Here is a 21,013-nt window from a genome sequence, read left to right as displayed (position 1 = left end):
AAAAGGAGATTGGGAGGAACCATTGTCACTTCATTTCTACCGCTTTGTCGGTTGACTTATGTTGTTGCACATGATTGCGGAAGTGGTCCTGGAACTTTTTACTTTTATTTTGAGGTAGCAGTTTACTGTTATATGTAGGCGCTTGACATTGAATAATAGCTGTATCATATGAGGTGCTTCAAATGAAGCTTAAAGAGTTAGAAAGCTGCCTGCAGCAGGTGGACACGTTTGAAGAGCCTAAAATTCTCCTGGAGCAGTATCCAACCAGTCCTCATATCGCAGGTTAAACTTGAACTTTAATGTAAATGTGGTGCGGGATGAGCATTCAACTGATTCTGGCTCATGTATTTATTGACACACGTTTTCTTCAAATTTAGCATGCATGCTTTACACAATCCATAACACCTTCGGCGACATCGACGGTAAACTGGTGGCAGATCTGGGATGCGGCTGCGGAGTCCTCAGCCTCGGTGCTGCGATGCTGGACGCGGGGTAGGAGCCTCTTTCAAGAATCACGCATGTCTCTGTTATGACGTCATTTTCTAACTCCTTGTGTTCCCTCTACTGCAGTTTGTGCGTGGGCTTTGACATCGACAGTGACGCGCTGGATATTTTTAGAAGAAACGCGGAGGAATTTGAGATTCCTAGTTTAGACCTGATCCAGTGCGACTTGTGTTGCCTCAATGCAGAGGTTTATGCCAATAGGTTTGACACTGTAATAATGAATCCACCATTTGGGACAAAACACAACCAAGGTAACAGCAGTGGTTTTTTATTTTGTCATTCAGCTCTCCAGCATTGTACTTGCACAAGTACTTTATTAAATTACTGCTGCTCATTACTGTCTTCTACTCTACTGTTTCTATGAGTAAACTAGACTGTACTCATAGAAACACTCTACTGTTCGGTTTTGAGCCATCAGAATTGTAATTAAAAAAAAAAAGTAGGCTATCTTGATCATGCAAAAAATTTATTTGATCAATCCAGACTTTTAAAACTGTATGACCTTGTGGATTTTTACACCACACAACTTCTATACCGAGCCAGGGGGAAATGGTTACCAATCAATATCCAATAACAGTTCTTAGAAATTGAAGGAGGCTAAAAACTGAGGGGATGTTGGAACTTCAAGATCAAATTGATAAGAACCACGAAGAAAAGTTTCTGTCTGTCGGTGTGTGGCACTAAACTTTGGAACGGGTTAAGTAATGAGCTCAAACAATCTTCAAATATTCAAGAAAATGTATTTTAAAAAAAAAACTACACGATATAAAGATAAGGGGAGTTAAGGATCAACAGGTGTTTGAATGATTCCAAATAAATGTGTGAACTTGAATGAAGAGAAATAATCAAAGCTCTTTTAGTTACAACCAATGGGTTTTACATTGTGCATTAATGATAACTGAAATGTTTTAATTACAATTAATAAGCTCTTGATTTTTTTTTACTTTATCTGCATGTGTAGCAATCATTACTGATTTAATGTGATAATGTGTTCTAATAATAATCAATGATTATTACATAACAGTTACTGTTGACTGAAATCATGAATGAATATTTTCTGACAATAATCATTTCTAGACACTGGATTTTGTTACTTGGAAAGAATCTGATCAGAACTGGATTTTAAAATGAATTAACTCGGTAGGGGTGGGATTATATAAGATCGCTTCTTCTCACTCCTTGTCAAGCAATAAATCAAGCTCTACTTGACTTTAATGATCACTGTTTTTAATTAAGCATATGTGATTTAAGTGATTTTTTTAATCTATGCATTTGATCATTTCTGTTATGAGTTTGATAAACGTGGGTAAATCCTTAATTGATTTGACTACAATGCCTGAAATAAATCAAATTAAATGTTTAGAAAATTAACCTTGTGTGTTAGACATCAAGAATGGCTATATAATTTGATGGCAGATTAACTACCAAAACCCTAAAAACAGTGAAATTTTACTTGGTTCAATTTTCTAATGGACTTTTTAAGTTTCTGAAAATGTATTGTACTCAGGCACGCTGCTTGCATGTAAATTTAATTCCATGTGGCCTTGCTTCAAGGTATGGACATGAAGTTTCTCAGAGCTGCTTTGACAATGGCAGAAACGGCCGTGTATTCGCTTCACAAGACTTCAACGCGGGAGGCGAGTTCAGCTGCTTTCCAATGTTTCCTGGTCTTTTTTTTCTGAATCTTTAAGAATTTGACATTATTCTTTATCCATTTCCAGCACATACAAAAAAAGGCTAAAGATTGGGGAGTAAAAATGGAAGTCATTGCAGGTCAGTAAAGTTCAAGGTCAAACATTTCTTTAAACTCTCCAAATAAATAAACTTTTTTCTTCTTCTTCAGAGCTACGATATGATTTGCCAGCATCTTACAAGTTTCACAAAAAGAAATCGGTAAACCTTTAAACACACGCACTGTCAGAATAAAAGCAGGTCTGTTTGTTTTTATAAATGTTTTATTTTCTATTCTCATATGCTTACTTAAAAAAAATAACCAAGTACATATTTTCTCAGTGTAGGAAGTCTACAAACACAAAACAATGCGGCACATACGTTGCAAATATCACACGTCTTTAAAAAAAAGGAAAAGAAAAAAAGCAACTAAAACATTCTGGAGAAATTAAATTATTGTTGAAAGCAGGTTTATGTTGACTAAAAACAAAATCTCTTCAGAGGAAAATCATCCAAATAATTTGAGAGGCACAACATAAACTTGAAGGCTGCAAACTGAACCTAAGCTTTACATTTCTTCTTCTAGGTCGATATTCAGGTGGACTTCCTACGTTTCTCCAAGGCCTGAAGCTTTCACTGGAATGGATTTAACTTGTCTATTTGTAATAAATGTTTTGAATAAAAAAAACAAAACTGCTTTCTCGTCATTAAGATCCATTTTCAGTTTTGGCAACTTTTGCTGCAGGGCCATCACCGTCTTCGAGTTCTCTCTTTTGGGGAGCAGGAGCTGAAAGAAGAGCAGAAAACAGACTAATGTTGTATTTATAAAAAATAGAAATTAAGTTTTTACTTGCATTAAACATACCATCTTCCTCCTCCTCGTCATCACTGTTAAACTTTGTCTTCTTTCCTTGGAACGGAGTTCTGCCTTGACCTTTCCCAGCTCTTCCCCTCCAGCCTCCTCTTCCTCTCCCACCTGATCGTCCTCTTCCTCCTTGTAAGTCAAAAAAGCAACATTAATAAACAATTTAACTTTAAAAGGTTTGAGTTTTTTGACACATTAGGTCAGAAGATAAAGAACTTACCCCTTCCTTTAGATCTGTTAAATGATTCTTGTTGAGCTCCGATGATTTTCTTCATCACTTCTTTCTCTTCGTCTCCCTCCAGCAGCTCCCACGTAACAACGTTGTCCTTGATTTTCAGTTCCCCCCCATTTGCTTCTTTGGCTTTTTCAAAGGCTTCCTTGGCATTTCCATCAAAAAGGAGGGTGCCCTTTTTGGGAAAAAAAAGCTGAAAAGAACAGTCTTGTGGACTTGACCTTTCTAATGTTATTCGTACTAAGCTAGCTTACCTCCTTGGCCCCTCTGGCAAAGTCAACCCACTTAATGTTTCCATGGCCTGAAAACAGTTTGTGAAAATCTTCTCTTGACACGTCTTCAAGCTCCCCAGAAAATTTCAGCAGACAACCCGTCTGTTCCTCCAAAAGACGTCCCTATAAAAGCAGATCAACGTAAAACCAGTTGAGAATTTAAGAAGCTTTATTTTATGAAGACCCACTTCAGTGAAAATTGTGTTTTGAACATGTTCTTGTAGCATTTTTCTCAAGATGGAGGACTTTTATAAAGAAAATTAAAACTGCCTTTTTGAGTATTTATTCAAATTGTGGTGAATCAGGAGCAGACGGGGAAAAAAAAGTAGTTTGAAAAAGATGGTAAATGGTAAATGGCGTATACTTATATAGCGCTTTCTACCTTCTTACGAAGGCCCAAAGCGCTTTACAGTCACAGTCCCATTCACCCATGCACACACACATTCACACACTGGCGGCAGCTCCGCTGCCGAACACTGGCGCCAACCTCCCACCAGAGGCAAGGTGGGGTTCAGTGTCTTGCCCAAGGACACTTCGACACATGGGCGTGCAAGGCGGGAATCGAACCTGCAATCTTATGATCATGGGTCGACCGCCCTACCGCTGCACCACGGCCGCCCCCGTGGTGCAGATTGTAGATTGTTGGGTGGAAACTACAATTAGAGGGCCACAAGCTTCCTGCTCTGCTCCATTCTGATGCATCCACTTGCAGACAAATGGATCCATGAATGTCTTTGTTTTCCTCGTCTGAGCTGGAATCTGGATCCAAACTGTTCCGCTGGATAGCTCAGATATTGCTCTGCATTTTTGTTTCACTGCTAATGTTCGGTTGGGGTTGTGGGGGGCTGTGGTGGGAGGCTTACATGTTAGCGTGGGCTTACTTCTCACCAACAACTGCGATGAATTTCTAATAAACTATTGTCGCTCTGCAGAAACTTTGTTCTAGAAAACGACAGTTTTACCGAAAAAAACGTAGTAATTTCAGCCAAGCATTTTTGGTGCAGAAATGGAAAAAAACTATGCATTTAAATAATGTGCATTATTCACACATATGTCAAGTATTTGTATAAACTCGGGGCAGCTTACCATTTCTGTTTCTTCAGCATTTTTTTGTTGTTGCTCCCTTTCCCTAAAGAAAAAAAAAAGTATTAAATGAGATTCAGTTTTCAAAATAAAAGCTACCAATAAGTATATAAAGCAGGCGTTCCTACTGTCTGGCTTTAGCTTTGGTCTCCACTTTGAACTGTTTTTTCTCTTTTGCCTTCATTTCGTGGTAGGCTTCCCTGCAAGAAACATGTTAAAATAGTTTCAATATTTGGAAAAGCCACAAATGTAACAACCATCACCAAAGAACTAAGTCGAACATGAGTGAGGGATTGAATGGATTTCCAGCTAAATCACAAAACTGTTAAATCCTCCAATTCTTTACTGTAAAGATCTACTCTCATATTGGACTGATGTCGGCTGCTTTCTACTTGAATTTAGTTTTTTTTTTTTCATTTTTATGAGCGGTAGTGTCAAATGGCTGTTTGTGTTTGGCAACAGAGCGCTGTGCCTGTATAATAGTCATGGAAGAATTCTGCTAAAAAGTCAAACTTTATGAGGTTTGAACACACATGGCTTATGCATCCCACACCACTTTGTAACAGGATTTTCAGTGTATTATCCGACTATATGATCACCTAACTCACATAAATCTGATTGCACATTAAAAAAAATACAAACCCTAAATGTATTGGACAAGGTGGTGAAAACCAGCTTTTATCAATGATTGGTGAGGGACGGATCCACTAAAGAATCTTCAAACTTAATCGTTTTCTAACCTGGTTTAAATCAACTCAACGGTGTTCTTTGATTTCTGCATCACTCCTTTCACAAAAGTAAAAAGTAGAGGCTGTGTGGCTTGATTTATAGTTTAACTTTGGATTTTTAAAAGTTTCCCCTTTTGCAAAAGATAAAATGGCAGATTTTATTGACAGATTGTTCTTAAACACTGAAAGGCAACAAACCTACCTCGACAGCACAAGCATGTCATTGTCTTTGAATGATTTGATGTCTGATCGCTCCAAAAACTGTTTAGCCGATTCTTCACTGCCAAAGCATACGAACACAGACCCCTGGAATGACAGAGAACTCATAAGTAACCTCGCATTTGATACTAATTTGATATAATTATTTAAAAGGTAACGATGAGTGATTCACAGCAGATTTACCTTGAACTTCCTCTGCAGGGTTCTCCTCATTTGAACGTTTTCCACGTCTCCTTTGTCATTCAGCCACTCCTGGATCTCATCCAGAGTTGTTTCAAGAGGAAAACCTTTCTATAAAGGGGGACAAAAAAAGATTTAGAAATAAGTTTCAAAAAGTGTGACTACAAATACAAAAGCTGTGAACATGTAGAGTAAATATACAGCCTGGTTGGTAATGACTTTAACTGTATCACGATCCCATAATTTCTTACATCACTGCTATGATTTCTCAATGGTTGTCTTATTTCTGTTCATAATATAAAGACCTTTTGTAGTCTGGATTTAAATACATTTCTAAAGATGCACACTGGGTTTATCTAGAAGGAGGAATGTCAATACAGTTTAAGAACTCACAATGTACACAGATCTGTGTTTTACTGCGTCTTTGTATTCATCGTTCACTTCTGGTAAAGGTTTGTCCGGTGATCTCCTGACTTTAGTCTTGTCTTCGCTAATTTCCAAGAGGCCGGTCTTTGATTTCTGCAGAGCGGAGATGATGACGCTGTTCTCTGTGGTCAAAGACTTCAGTCTAAAAAACAGAAACACACCAGTTTCAACAAAACCATTGACGAAGAAAAGAAAACAACATGACTCTATGGGATTTCTATAAAGAAAAGGAAAAAAAACACTCAAAATCTTTTCTTTTTACAGCTGAATTGTTTCAGAGAATACATGAGTTGGTAAAAGTAAACACAGCAAATATAAACTTCATACAGCTAATGTGAGTCTTCTGTGAGTCAATCCATCAACATTCCCTTTGTTTGTGGAATCGGTGCATTTCAGCTGTGTTTAGATGATCTGGGTGACACTTGGAGTTATGTCTTTTGCTGAAGCAACACTAAATGCCCTTTAATCTTCTTCCACAATAAAATGTAAAGAAAAAAAAAACCATCCAATGAAATCAAATGTTGTAGATAAAACATTTAACCTCTTTAATAAAATGGGTTAAAACAGAAAAATGCCATCCGAAAAGCAGCATAAACATCTGAACTGGAGTTATTCATTTACATGCAACACAACTGTTTTCAATGTTAACCATCCTAGAAATTGCTCTGTCTCCAAGTCTATTCTGCTGAATGAGGCAAGTGATGAGAAATAGTTCTTTTGCTTCTAGTTCTCCACAGTCCTGAGGAGCAGCAGTAAAGGCAGCAGAACTTTACAGGTTCAAGGTGAAGGACTGCTGCCTCCTTCCCTGCAGATCTGCATCTGTGAGCTGACCTTTTAACCTATAAACTAAAAAGACAAAGGTCATGCACATCAGTTGTTAAGGCTGGGATCGAATGATGAGCCAGCCTGCTCTCAGATTATACGATTTAAACGGAATGTAACCTGATTGTGTAAATGCAATCGTCTGGTCAGATAACATGAACTGTGATATGTTCAAAAACAATCATCTAGAAAAAAAAAAAAATCCTAGAAATGGATGCAATCACAGTTCTGACTGAAGAGGGCGCCAAAGAGCCCAACAATGTAAAGTTCCTTTATTTCCGTTTACACAGATTTTAGGACAGAGTTGGTAAAGGACCAAAAAAACGTAAAAAAGGAAATGTTTACTTGGAGTTGGATGCTATTAAAAAAAATAAAACCACCTGTTGAATTTCAGCATGGTCTCCAGGGTAACCCAGCCATCATCCAGCTGCAACTGCTCCTTCAGGAACCGATCTCTCGGAAGGTTGTGATCTCCAAAATAATACTTGGTAAGAACAGAAAACTGATTTAAATATAGAAATGCATACACTTCCTGAGAGTACATTTGAAATCTCAATTACCTCCAATTGTCTCGCCACTTTCATCTCAACTGGAGACATTTCTTCTTGGTTTTCAGCCATAATTGTTCTGTAGAAAGCAAAAAATTAAGATGCCAGTGGATTCAAAATGTTTGATCAAAGATGCTCTCACTATATTACGTAGATTTAAATTCTTTTACTGCTCCATCTTATCCCCATGGGGGGGGGGGGGGGGGGGGAACTTGTTTTATTCCAATAATATTAAAGCTCATTCATTAGATTTTATTAAAAAAAAAGAAAAAAACATTTTTACTATAGTATACAACATTCTAAAGTTCCTGTGATATTCTTCTCAAATGAATGAATTAATATTAAAGCTTTTCCAGAAAATCTAATATTTGATTTCTTCACATTTAATAAAAACAAGAAATTCTGGTGTTATTTTTGGTGTTGGAGCTCAATACCATTGATAATAGGGTAACCATGGCGAAACATCCACCTCTACCTACTCCTATCCTCTTCATCCTCCACCAAAACCAACCCCTCTCATGTCCTTGAAATAATATTGTTTTTTTTTTTATTAAAAGATTTTATGCTGAGAAAATAATCTCTTTAGTTAGTTGCAGACATAGACTCCATTTATCTTTGCTAAATCAGGATGTCCCACTTGTGCAGCGTTCACAGCAACCGGTTAATTAAATCGATTGAACTTCACTTAAAAAGGCAGAATCATCCCATCCACGGATCAATGTCTGCATTCTGTTTGTTTTTTATTTAAAATTTCCCAATTTTAATAATCAAAATTCCACTTTAATTACTTTTCATTGCAAGTTATGTGAATACTTAATTATTCCCTTTACAAAACTGAGCTTTGAATGGGAAATTAGAAAAAAAAGGCATTGATATTTCCAAACTATGATGAGTTGTAAAAACAAAAATAAAAAATAAAAATTTAAGGTCACGTTGAACAATCTACTGCACAGCTAAACTAGCAGAAGATGAGGAAAAGCTCCAGCAACCCCCCCCAAATGGTGGTGGAGCAAAAATGACATGACAATTGACCCATGATGACACGTTTTCTGGGTTGCGAGCTGATAGTCAACTTTAGCAGACCTGGTGGTGTTCCCTAATCAAATCTCATTCAAGGCTTTGACCCAAATAGTGACGTTGGACCAGGTAAAACTGAGAAAGGTGACATTATTTTCTCCTTGGCGTACTAGAGAAAACTTATTTGCTCGTTTATTTCAGACATTCAGTGCAAGCTGCAGTGGAAAGTGCATCAACTGTTCAGTAAAAACTCAGGAGAATTTTGAAAACCCACTATCTTTCACAACAGAAATACATTTAGTTTAGCTTGCTAAAAGAATGTACAGTAAACCCTTGTTTTTCGCGGTGGTTACGTTCCAGAAAGAACCCGTGATAGGCAAAAACCGTGAAGTAGAAACCTCTATATCTTTTAACAATTATTATACATTTAAATACTCTATTATACATTGAAAAGACAGAACAAACCATTTTACAGGCTCAAGCATTTGTTTCACCAATAAAAGTACCTTAGAAACGTTTTTTTCTACAAATAACTTCTGTTCTGTACTGTCAAATAATAATTTTAATCATCAATGTGAACAGAAGGCTTCAAATCGCGGAGATTAGCCCCGCCCACCGCGACCCGAAGAATTGTCATTATAAAATAATGATTTAAAAAAGTACAGTGGGACAAATAGGTGTATTTAACTGCTCTAAGTCCAGACTAAGCCGCTGCATCCTGACTTTACTCTGCAGTGTTTTCTTCTTTTGCAGCCCGCGGTGCAGCTGCAGGTGTGTTGTTCGGGGGAAGAAGAACATAGTGATCATAGTTGGTGTCGCTCTTTTTTCTTCTTCCCAAAAACATCAAAAACATCCTTATACACCGACATGCCAACATCAAGAGAATTTGCACGTACATAATGTAAATTTGGCAAGCTGTTTTACGTACGTGTACATATTAAACTGCAACGTTATTGACGCACAGGTAGAGAAGAAGCTGAGTGACTTTTTAGCCAATCAGAATGCAGAACACAATGCACGATGCAAATCCGTGAAGTAGCGAAACCGTGAAAAGTAAACCGTGTTATAGCAAGGGATCACTGTATTTGTCCAGTTAAAAACCTGGTTTGTGGATCATTGCCAACTGTGGTGTAATGCTTGTTTTTCACCACTGTGGGGCGCAGTTGGCAGGTCAGACATGTGTGTTACATTTTCACGAAACAATTTTGTAGTGTACGGTTTTGAGTTGTGAGCCCAAAAAGCTGGTTATGTTTTTGTTACTGCATAAATGCCCAAAAAAATTGTAATGCCTTTTTCGTGCGACTTCATTGCAAAGCTCAACAAACGAGTTATATACACCGCAACAAAATAACACAGAGTTTGGCTTTAACTAAACTCCGTGGACGTTAAACACCGTAAAGTCCAACATCAAACAACAACTTGCTATAATAATATATGCTACTTGCAATGAATTTGATGTTGTTTTCATTACACTCGACTGAGCTAGCTAGCTGCCATTGCTAACTAACGTCAATACAGAACCCGCACACCTCAAGACCCTGAAAACCACTAATTTTACATCTAAGTGACCATGAGCCTGTCGAGAAAATATTATATTTTCAATGGATAAAATATGTCGGTGCATATATGTTTAGTTATTGAAGCATGGTTTCGCAATTGGTCGCGGCATGTCGCTCGAATATGCTGAATGGGATGTTTTTTTCTTTTACCATAAAAAAGACAGCCCGTTTCCTTTCAATATGTACAATCAATACTTAAAACATTTTCCCCGTCATAATGACCAATACTTACAACGTGTATAGTTTCTGCTCACGGCGTTTTCAACTCTAACCCTAAAGACCTCACTACGGGGCTCGCACGTTGCAGTAATGCGTGTTACGGAAATCACAGAGGGTCAAAAAGAGCCAACGTGACAGACCTCGCTCACTCAGCAATAGTGCATCCAATTCAGGCCGTAAACAGCAGGTGGCAGAAGTACACAAAACTCGTTTTATGACTTCAGGGACCACGATGGGTAGTATTACTTAGTATTTCTTTTAGGGTGTTATTCTGGCCATGTATTAGTTTTTATGGAAAAAAAATTTAAAAAACGAAAAAGTGCAGAAAATGGTGTCATTGAGCGCAGTGCCATTTTCTGATGATTTTTTCTTGCATGTTCCTTTAAATGTGTAGACTATTTTGAAAAATCCAATTGATTTTATTTTTTTACTGTTTGAAAAACTAATAATTTGCCTCAGTGAAACAAAAAATCCATCCCTGTGAAAAGATTTTCATTAAAAAATGTTATTTTAGTAAACTCAAGTCAACTTAGCTTTTTTAGTCAAGTCAGCAGGGGCGGAGCTAAAGGGGGAAGCTGCCCCCCCCCAGCAAAAAGCTTTGCCCCCCAGCTTTTGAGTAAACATTAGTATCATTATTTACAAAGATTAAGAAACCATCAATACACGTTACTTTAAGCATTACTGTCATGATTTGATTTTGTTGTCTTGTTTTTGGTCCTTGTTCTGTCTTGTTTCTGTTTCCTGTTTTATTTTGAAAGTCTCCTGTCTTGTCTGGTTTCTTGAGTTTTACTTCCTTTGGTTCCCATTCAGCCCTGATCGTGTCCACCTGTGTCTTGTCTGCCCTGTCTGTATATAAGTCTTGTCTCTGCCTTCCTCCTGTGTTGGTCCATTAGTTATTCCTGTCCTGGTTGTCCTTGTCATGCCATGTTCCTCGTTTCTTGTTCCACGCCACAGTGAGTTTTGTTTTGTTGTTGTCATCCTGCTCTGCAGCGCCTTTTGTTTGTTATAATTAAACCCCTTGCCATTGAACCCGTTTGCCTCCCGTCTCTGCGCCTGGGTCCTACCGGCTCTCGAGCCCCCATCCGGTGACAATTACAAAAATAAAAAAACAAAAACCATATTTTTAAATGTACTCTTGAGCCTCTCAAAATATTTTCTACACCCAGGTATTGTGTGTACTGACTCATCTTGGCTTTCAAGAATTTTTGCACATTGTTTTCATTTTTTGCTCCTGCTTTACATTTGTAGTACCAACTAAGCTCAAAGAACTGCACTTTTAATTTAATAACAATAATGGGAGAAAAAACGGGTTAAATTCACTGTAATACACTATGATATTATAACAATTACCTCACAGAGTCCTGGGTGGGGTACATTAAAGAGGATGTATTGAGACCTTTCTGTGTGGACTCTGGTTGCCTCCCACTGCCCAAAAAAGTCTTAATGTGTGATTGTGGCCCTGCGTCAGACTGGTGGACAAATATAAAGCAACGATTGTCGTGTTTTCAAACAGAAAAAAAGAGTCCAACTGTTTATTTGTTAGAATGTTTATTTTAACACAGTTAGAAACACTTTTTACATGCTTCTCTTTGTCTTGTTATGCTGCACATGCCCGACAGGTGCTGCTGTAATGTCATCCTAAAAGCTACTTTGTAGTTCGTTGACAGAATTCTCTTAAATCAATGTCTTAACAGCACAACGATGAGACACACCAACTCATTGAAATGTGATTGGATGAATTCACACTCATCAAAACAATTTTTAGCATGACACGCATTGATTTTCTCACTGTTTTCCTGACAATCTATGTGTCATGAACACTTATTAGCATACCTTCTTAACTGTCTTCTTGCCAGTAACCAGCCCTGCAACACACCTCCACCGGACCAAAGAAGCGAGTAAAAAGGGTTGAGCCTGATGTTGAAACAGATGTGCAAAATTTGTCAACGAAATATAAAGTTTGAATGAATTAAGAGCACGGGACTTCCATAATTTATCCCTGAAGAAATCTTTAGCCACATGGTTTTGTTTACAAGCTTTTGTACGGAACAGGGACGTCCCCTTGACGGGAGCCTGTATACAGACCAAGGACTCGATCCGTGCCAGATTAAGCGGACCGGGTCTGGACCAAACGGTTTCCCCAGTCTGAATACACCCTTAGTAACAACAAACTAACTGAATATTTAGCAAATACTTCCTGAAAGAAAGAAAATAAAGTTCTGTATAAGAGTACAAAAATATTCCTACAATATTGCATAGGGAATATACTATTTGATCAATCTGGCACAACAGCAAAGGCTTGTCAGTGAATACCAAGAATGGAAACACATCCATGGGACCTGGTAGGGCTTGGAAGAGAACCCACAATCTTCCATGAGTCCAAGTCCGGGTCGTATTTCTCAATGCTTTCCAGGTACGTCCCTTTGGAGTAGGAATATCCTCCTGTCACATATATAGATCCATTTATTACCACAGCTCCACACTCCATTCTCCTCTCATTCATCATGGATACAGGCTTCCATTCATCTTTCTCCGTGTCGTAGCAGTCTGCGACGGCCGTCTGCCCACCCATTAAAAATAGCTTGTTGTTCAGGGACACAGAACACAGCCCGTGCTCTGGAGGAAGAAGATTTCACCTTAGGAAACAAGAATCAATCCAATAATGATTCTGTCTTGTCTGTTGTGAACTTTACTTACCTGGATGGGGACTCATCGTAATGATACTCCATTCGTTAGTATCAGGGTTGTACATCTGGATGTTCTCATATGTGCAGCTTCCTCTGTATCCATAGTGGCCTCCAGTCACATAGATTTTCTCTGCAACTGTGCAAGCAGTGGCATTCCCTACACCTTTAGAAGGGAAAAATCATTGAACCTCTGCAATAAATCATTTCACCTTATGTGTATGTGAAACGTTAATTTGATTTCGCTTCATAACTGTCATGCTCAGTTGTTAGCGGTGCATAAATAGTATGGTTCTGGAGATTTAAACTTCTGAAAATGGGCCAAAAACTGCTGGGAAATAGGGCATGAGCCAATATTTATCTTAACACTGAAAGGGAAACATCTTAAAGGTCCAGTTTTTTAACTGTATCTTAAATCTTTCATCACCAAATGGAGTTTGCTCAGTTCTGCATGCATGGCCTCAGTGATCCCGTTAGAACGCAAGAGGAGAAAAAAAACTCAGGTATTGAGTTGTTTTTGTGATAAAGTACAGACTCCTTACTGTTGTCATAACAACTAAGCCATCTCCTTGACAACAAAGCAAACCCCATCAACTGACGAAACAATCCAGCTGTCTCTAAGGTCAGAAAGAAAGTCGTTTTTGTCCAACGTCTGAATGTCCAACTATAACAACCAACTCTTTGATGTAGTAAAGTGTGCACAAAATCTCACTAAAAGCTCTTCTTAGAAAAGCTCTTCTTCATCTTTAGATGTTTTAGCATACCTTGAATCATTTTGGAGACAGAAAACCATTTCTTTTTTAAAGGATCATAAAATTCAGTCTCCCGCTCCGGAGCTCCTGCTCTGTATCCTCCCAAGACATAAATACAGCCACGCAGAGCCACAGAGGAGTGATAGTACCTGGCTGTGATCATGGGGCAACCTTTGCTCCATTCATCAGAATCACAGTTATAGATAGAAACACTGTCCAGGGCCTCCACTGTATTTGTTCTGTAGCCCCCGGTCACATAAATGTTTGCTCCAAGCAGGGTGACGCTGTAGCTTTCTCTTTCGTAGTCAGGAATATCTTTGCCTTGTACCCATGTGTTGCTGATAGGATCCCAGATGTGCACCTCACAAAGAGGGTGCCAGTAGTATCCTCCGATGATATACACGCTGGAGGATATTTTTATTCTTGTGGAGATTTCTTTGCCATTGGATCTCAAAGCCTGAAAGATGACGGACCTCAGCTTCCCATCATCTTTTGACAGGTACTGTCTGTACACTTCTAATGAAGATCTGAAATAAATCTCATCCAGATCCAGATCCATGCAGTGCAGGAGCTTTAACACATAGGGGACACGGTCATCCAACCTATGAGTGACCCACTTCACAATAGCACCAATGAGATCTTCATCTCTCTGTGCAGTGATGCTCTGAGTAGAAAGAACTGACCTCACTTTCTCAAAGTCCAAATCCAGGAACTCCTCTTGATCGGTGAGTTCTGTGAATCTGCTCAGCATCAGTCTCCGTGCCTCCCTTTCCAGCTTGGTGCACAGGTGCAGCTCAGCAAACGCGTGCATGCCCAGACAGTTGTCCACGTCCATGAGGCGAATGAGGAAGTCCTCACATGCTTGTTTAACAGAGGTGAACTGAAGGAGGTCCGCAGCCTCCAGCAGGCTCTGCACGGTCCTGTCAGTGATGCGCACCTGCGCGGTGTAAACATAATCCAGCAGAGCGCGCAGAGCTGCGCAGTCCACTCCAGTCAGCTTGATGAAGCTGTTGGATCTTTCCCTCATATCAGCTGTAAACATGACTTTAAAATAAGAGCTGCGGGCTGCCAGAAGGGCTCTGTGACAGGGAAACACCTCTCCGGATTCACCACACTGCAAGCTCACGTCAGTGAACAAGCCGCCCACGTAGAAATGCCGGAGCGCATCCAAAAGGTGAGCCGCGTGCTCCCCATCACAGAAATCAAATGTGTAGATCTCTTTAGTGGTTTGTGACATCATGATATCCTGGAAAACAAGAGAATCACGAAAACAGTATTTCCATTGTAATCCACCTTCACCTTTAAAAATAAATTCAAAAAGGTGGGTTACCTCTAAACTTCTTCCATGGATGGATCGCGCTTTTGTCCTCTCCCTTCCAAACGCCCCCTCTTCCAGTTCAAACATGAACCTCAATTTAGATCATGGCTGCAGGCGCATCGGTCCTATTTTGGTAGGCTATTTGAGCGCAGTGGCCATCCCCCCCTCATCATCTCCTCCCTGCCCTGCGCTCTGGTGTCCTGGTCCTTGACAAAGCCAAGCAGCCCTTCAGAGGAATCCCTCTCACACCGCTATTTTCTCTCAGTGCCTATAAATATCAGTCCAGTCTCATGACGCGCTCACGGACGGCGCATTAGTAGAAGGAGCGGAGCCGCTCACTGAACACGAACTGGATACAGATCAGGAGGAGAAGAAGAAACCATTCAAATGACCCATTCACGATTTTTCCTCCCAGTCTAGTCGTCGCCATGGTATTCTGAACGTGTCATTTAATGCGGCCGAAGCTTTACCTAATCCTGTGGATTAACGGCACCGTGCGCCCTGCTGCACTGTAAGAAAAAAATAAAAAAAGGGGGGGGGGGGGGGGGGCGTGATCATTGGAGAGAAGTTATTCCACGGTTTTAACTTTCACCTAAAAACATAAAAAGAAGAATAATTCACAGTGTTTAGGCCTACAAGATATTATGCCTTTGCGTAAAAATACGGAAAACGAGAAGAGCCCAAATAAAAAAAAGTCCATTATTAAAAAAATAAACAAAAACAAAGTGTGAAGACCTACTTTAAAATCTTAAAAAATTAAACTTTTTAATAACTCAATTAAATGTCATATGGCATTTAGTTTACTTCAGGATAAACTTTTTTATTTTGATTGCTTATCTTAATTGTTTTCACCGTTTACATTTTACTCCCTAAACACGCAAAAAATGGTGTTGTCCATTATTCTGTTCCCACTCATTCTGTTTGGGATCACAGGGATGCTGAAGCTATAGCCACTGTGGGGTGAGCACACTTCACCAGTCCATTGCAGGGCCACACAGACATACAACTACACACTAATAAATATAGGAGCAATTTTTGAATCAATTTATCAATTAAAACTTAATCAAACACGTGTTCAGACTGTGGAAGGAAGTGTCAGTGAAAATCTAAAGGGGAGGACTTGCACTTCACACAGAAAAAATCCAAATCTTCTTGCTATGTGGTGGTGCCACTAAACCAACCCTCTCATTGCATCACGAGTGGTCAAAGAGGCTAAGATTTTATCATCATTGATTTTAACTATTTTAATTTTTCTGTATTCATAATAAAACTGTATAGCTGTTTAAAGATCATGTATTTAAAGCCAGACAGGCTGCTGCAGGTTGTAGTGTCTGTTTTCTTATATTTTTTGCCACGTGAGAACCAGGAACTTTGCAGTGGCTTATCAGTAGGAAACCGAAGGTTAGAGAGGTCTCACGTCTTTGTTGTGAGACTCAGTTTTTTTCCCAGCCTTCATCTTCTGTTTTTCTTAAACGCAGTTTTTTTTTTTTTTGTCAAAGCAAGACATGACATAAGCTGACAAGGACGTAGAAACAAAACAAGTGGGAGAAAACATTTGAGCACAAACACGAAAGAGGTTACCATCCTCAATCTGGTTCTAATCCAGTCCAGTCTGTGTGTGTTCAACTAACATGCTATCGACAAGAGAAAAGATGAAGGGTATTGTAGATTTGGGGTAATCATCATTACAGAATTCTGTAATAGAAAGCTCAACAGGTTCTTCTCTTATGTTTTGCTCCCACTATATTGACCACACTCACAAATCTGGGAGCCACTGTGAGATAATGAATTAGAAAGAGTGGGAGGTTGATGTCTTCTGTGTTTCATCGATATGTTAAGTCTTTTTTTTTTCTTTCCATGTAAAGGTAAACAATGTATTTTTTCCCCTTTATTTGCCCAAAGAAAAACACATCTTGAGATAACAAGGTTCAGGTGAAAATAAGACACATTTTTTTAAATAATACTTACTAAATATGAATGAATCTAGCCACAGGGGTTGCAAGCCAGTTGCCTCTGTGCCGGTCCCAAGCCCGGATAAATAGAGAGGGTTGCGTCAGGAAGGGCATCCGGCGTAAAAATTGCCAAAATAACTATGCGAATCATCCACACCACTTTAGACATACCGGATCGGTCGAGGCCCGGGTTAACAACGACCGCCACCGATGCTGTTAACCTACAGGGTGTCGGTGGAAATTTGACTACTGTTGGTCGAAGAAAGAGAGGAGGCAGAAGGGTCCGTGGCCAGAGAGAGAAGGGAAAAGGCAGGAACATAGGTTTGAGAATAGGGACTCTTAACGTTGGCACAATGACAGGGAAAGGCAGAGAGCTGGCAGACATGATGGAGAGAAGGAAGGTAGATGTACTGTGTGTGCAGGAGACAAGGTGGAAGGGCAGCAAGGCACGTAGTATTGGAGGAGGATACAAACTGTTCTATCATGGTGTTGATAGGAAGAGAAACGGGGTAGGAGTGATTCTGAAGGGGGAGTTTGTAAACAGGGTTCTAGAGGTGAAAAGAGTCTCAGACAGGATGATGAGCCTAAAGTTGGAAATTGAAGGGGTGATGGTGAATGTAGTCAGTGGGTATGCGCCACAGGTTGGCTGTGAGTTAGAAGTGAAGGAGAGATTCTGGAGTGAGTTGGATGAGGTCATAGAGAGTTTTCCCAGAGGAGAGAGAGTTATTATTGGAGCAGACTTTAATGGGCATGTTGGTGAGGGCAACAGAGGTGATGAGGAGGTGATGGGCAGGTTTGGTGTGAAGGAAAGGAATCTGGAGGGACAGATGGTGGTGGACTTTGCGAAGAGGATGGAAATGGCTGTAGTCAACACTTACTTCCAGAAGAGAGAGGAACATAGAGTGACATACAGAAGTGGAGGTAGGAGTACTCAGGTGGACTACATCCTATGCAGACGAGGTCATTTGAGAGAGGTTAATGACTGCAAAGTGGTAGTAGGAGAGAGTGTAGCTAGACAGCACCGCATGGTGGTGTGTAAGATGACTCTGGAGGTCAGGAAGAAGAAGAGAGGGAAAACAGAAAAGAAGACCAAGTGGTGGAAGCTACAGAATGAAGAAACTTGTGAGGAATTTAGGCAGAAGTTGAGACAGGTCCTGGGTGGTCAGGATGAGCTTCCAGATGACTGGGAAACTACAGCAGAGATTATCAGGGAAACAGGTAGGAAGGTGCTTGGTGTGTCATCTGGAAAGAGGAAAGACGGTAAAGAGACTTGGTGGTGGAATGAGGAAGTACAGGAATGCGTCCAGAGGAAGAGGTTGGCTAAAAAGAAGTGGGATGTAGAAAGGACTGAGGAAGGTAGACAGGAGTACAAGGAAGCGCAGCGTAGAGTGAAGAGAGAGGTGGCAAAGGCCAAACAGAAAGCTTATGATGAGCTATATGACAGGTTAGACACAAAGGAAGGAGAGAAGGACTTGTACAGACTAGCCAGACAGAGAGACAGAGATGGGAAGGACGTGCAACAGATAAGGGTGATTAAGGACAGAGATGGAAAGGTGCTAACAACCCAAGAGAGTGTACAAAAAAGATGGAAGGAGTATTTTGAGGAGCTGATGAACGTGGAAAATGACAGGGAAAGAAGGGAGGAAGATGTGGTTGTTGTGGAGCAGGAAGTAGCAGAGATTGGAAAGGATGAGGTTAGGAAGGCTCTGAAAAGGATGAAGAGCGGAAAGGCCGTTGGTCCTGATGACGTACCTGTGGAGGTATGGAAGTGCTTAGGAGAGACAGCAGTGGAATTTCTAACGAGGTTGTTCAATAGGATTTTAGAGAGTGAGAAGATGCCCGAGGAATGGAGGAGAAGCGTTCTGGTTCCGATCTTTAAGAACAAGGGTGACACGCAGAACTGCAGCAACTATAGAGGAATAAAGTTGATGAGCCACACAATGAAGCTGTGGGAAAGAGTAGTGGAAGCCAGGCTTAGGAAGAAGGTGGAGATTTGTGAGCAGCAGTATGGTTTCATGCCCCGTAAGAGCACCACTGATGCCATTTTTGCTTTGAGAATGTTGATGGAAAAGTACAGAGATGGTCAGAAGGAGCTGCATTGTGTGTTCGTAGATTTAGAGAAGGCGTATGACAGGGTGCCGAGGGAGGAGCTGTGGTACTGTATGAGATTGTCTGGAGTGGCAGAGAAGTATGTCAGAGTAGTTCAGGACATGTATGAGAGAAGTATGATGGTGGTGAGATGTGCTGTAGGTCAGACAGAGGAGTTCAAGGTGGAGGTGGGACTACACCAAGGATCAGCTTTGAGTCCTTTTTTGTTTGCTATGCTGATGGACAGGCTGACAGACGAGGTAAGACAGGAATCTCCCTGGACAATGATGTTTGCAGATGACATTGTAATTTGCAGTGAGAGTAGAGAGCAGGTGGAGGAACAGCTAGAGAGGTGGAGGTTTGCTCTGGAAAGAAGAGGCATGAAGGTCAGTCATAGTAAGACAGAATACATGTGTCTGAACGAGAGGGATCAAGGTAGAAGCGTTAGGTTACAGGGGGCTGAGGTGAAGAAGGTGCAGGAGTTTAAGTACTTGGGGTCAACAGTTCAGTGTGATGGGGAGTGTGGAAAAGAGGTGAAGAGGCGAGTGCAGGCAGGTTGGAGCGGGTGGAGGAAAGTGTCAGGAGTGTTGTGTGACAGAAGAGTGCCAGCAAGACTCAAAGGAAAGGTGTACAAGACAGTGGTGAGACCAGCTCTGCTCTATGGGTTAGAGACGGTAGCAGTGAGACAGAGACAAGAGGCTGAGATGGAGGTAGCGGAGATGAAGATGTTGAGGTTCTCTTTAGGAGTGACCAGGTTAGACAGGATAAGGAACGAGTACATCAGAGGGACGGTTCATGTTGCCTGTGTTAGGGACAAAGTCAGAGAAGCCAGACTGAGATGGTTTGGACATGTTCAGAGGAGGGATAGTGGATATATTGGTAGAAGGATGTTGGAGATGGAGCTGCCTGGCAGGAGGGCAAGAGGACGGCCAAAGAGGAGATACATGGATGTCTTAACAGAGGACATGAAGTTGGCTAATGTTAGGGTAGAAGATGTTCATGATAGAGTGAGGTGGAAAAGGATGATTCGCTGTGGCGACCCCTGATGGGAAAAGCCGAAAGAGAAAGAAGAAGACTTACTAAATATGATGTGAAAATAACTTTGGGTCATCTGCAGTTAATGGTTAATTGTGGGGGAAAAATATCTTATAGTCCTTTGGTGTTGGTGGACTTTTGGAGTCTTTTAAGTTTAATAACTAACTAAGTTGGAAAAGTAGAGGGGATTACTGTAAAAGAAATGTTCCTGCCGAACAATCCACTAGATGGCAGCATCTTCCCATATTGGCGATTCTGTCTTTTTATGTAGTGGATGCAGTAAAAGTAAGTGCTGTTCTCAGAAAACTTTTGTTTCTAAAACTCTTTAGTCTGAAATGGTATTTTCAACTTTAAATTGAGAACTTGTAAAAATTCAATTTCAACTTCAGCCCACACCTAAAATAACTTTTAACACGTTTCACTTGATAGAATTAAGGGTGTGTCATATTATTTTAACTTTAGCAATTAATGAAAACAATCTCTCTGTAGTAGTTTCTGGCAAAAAGGCATTAATTTAGGTTTTTGAAAAAAAAAAATATTAGGGGTGTAAAGATTCATTTTAATACCAGTTTGATTCATATAGTAATTTAATTTTGCCGAAATGATTCATAGTCAATATTCCTTGGATATCTTGCAAGATAATTAAGTGTAAATGTAATATGTGTGCAAACAAACAAGTAAACAAGAATTAATGACAAATCCATTCACATTTTAGTTTAAAAAAAGTTTGCCCATTGTTGATTTTCCAAATTAAAATACTACAAAAGATTATTGGAACATTCTACCACACGTCTTTGTAAAATTTACACAAATTGGACTGTAATGATGGCCTGATCATT

At 40.0% G+C, this 21,013-nt stretch overlaps 3 protein-coding genes across 4 annotated transcripts; 1 reads left to right on the top strand and 2 right to left on the bottom strand.

Moving 5' to 3' along the window:
• Positions 1 to 41: 41 nt before the first annotated feature.
• mettl5 (methyltransferase like 5) lies at positions 42 to 2,872 on the top strand. Its single transcript, XM_004081747.4, has 7 exons — positions 42 to 282; positions 378 to 492; positions 571 to 755; positions 2,059 to 2,141; positions 2,226 to 2,277; positions 2,348 to 2,397; positions 2,762 to 2,872. Exons 1-7 carry the CDS (start codon positions 183 to 185, stop codon positions 2,801 to 2,803), a joined length of 627 nt encoding a protein of 208 aa, XP_004081795.1. The 5' UTR covers positions 42 to 182; the 3' UTR covers positions 2,804 to 2,872.
• ssb (Sjogren syndrome antigen B) lies at positions 2,442 to 10,479 on the bottom strand. Its single transcript, XM_004081746.4, has 12 exons — positions 10,359 to 10,479; positions 7,563 to 7,629; positions 7,383 to 7,486; positions 6,148 to 6,322; positions 5,758 to 5,865; positions 5,558 to 5,661; positions 4,756 to 4,827; positions 4,631 to 4,673; positions 3,527 to 3,667; positions 3,261 to 3,447; positions 3,041 to 3,169; positions 2,442 to 2,962 (listed from the first exon to the last, which is right to left on the bottom strand). The coding sequence occupies exons 2-12, from the start codon at positions 7,620 to 7,622 to the stop codon at positions 2,883 to 2,885; spliced, it is 1,203 nt and encodes a 400-aa protein (XP_004081794.1). The 5' UTR covers positions 7,623 to 7,629; positions 10,359 to 10,479; the 3' UTR covers positions 2,442 to 2,882.
• A 1,397-nt stretch (positions 10,480 to 11,876) lies between these two features.
• On the bottom strand, positions 11,877 to 15,604 carry klhl23 (kelch like family member 23). Of its 2 annotated transcripts, none has more exons than XM_004081914.4 (4): positions 15,112 to 15,604; positions 13,794 to 15,027; positions 13,043 to 13,195; positions 11,877 to 12,961 (listed from the first exon to the last, which is right to left on the bottom strand). In XM_004081914.4, exons 1-4 carry the CDS (start codon positions 15,184 to 15,186, stop codon positions 12,648 to 12,650), a joined length of 1,776 nt encoding a protein of 591 aa, XP_004081962.2. In that variant the 5' UTR covers positions 15,187 to 15,604; the 3' UTR covers positions 11,877 to 12,647. The 2 variants fall into 2 exon arrangements, with proteins under 2 accessions (XP_004081962.2, XP_020568487.1); XM_020712828.2 differs by having other exon boundaries at positions 11,877 to 12,787.
• Positions 15,605 to 21,013: the final 5,409 nt, after the last annotated feature.

The sequence above is a fragment of the Oryzias latipes genome, chromosome 21 (assembly GCF_002234675.1).
Source record: "Oryzias latipes chromosome 21, ASM223467v1".
Taxonomy (NCBI): domain Eukaryota; kingdom Metazoa; phylum Chordata; class Actinopteri; order Beloniformes; family Adrianichthyidae; genus Oryzias; species Oryzias latipes.
This window is presented reverse-complemented; position numbering and strand designations above follow the sequence as displayed.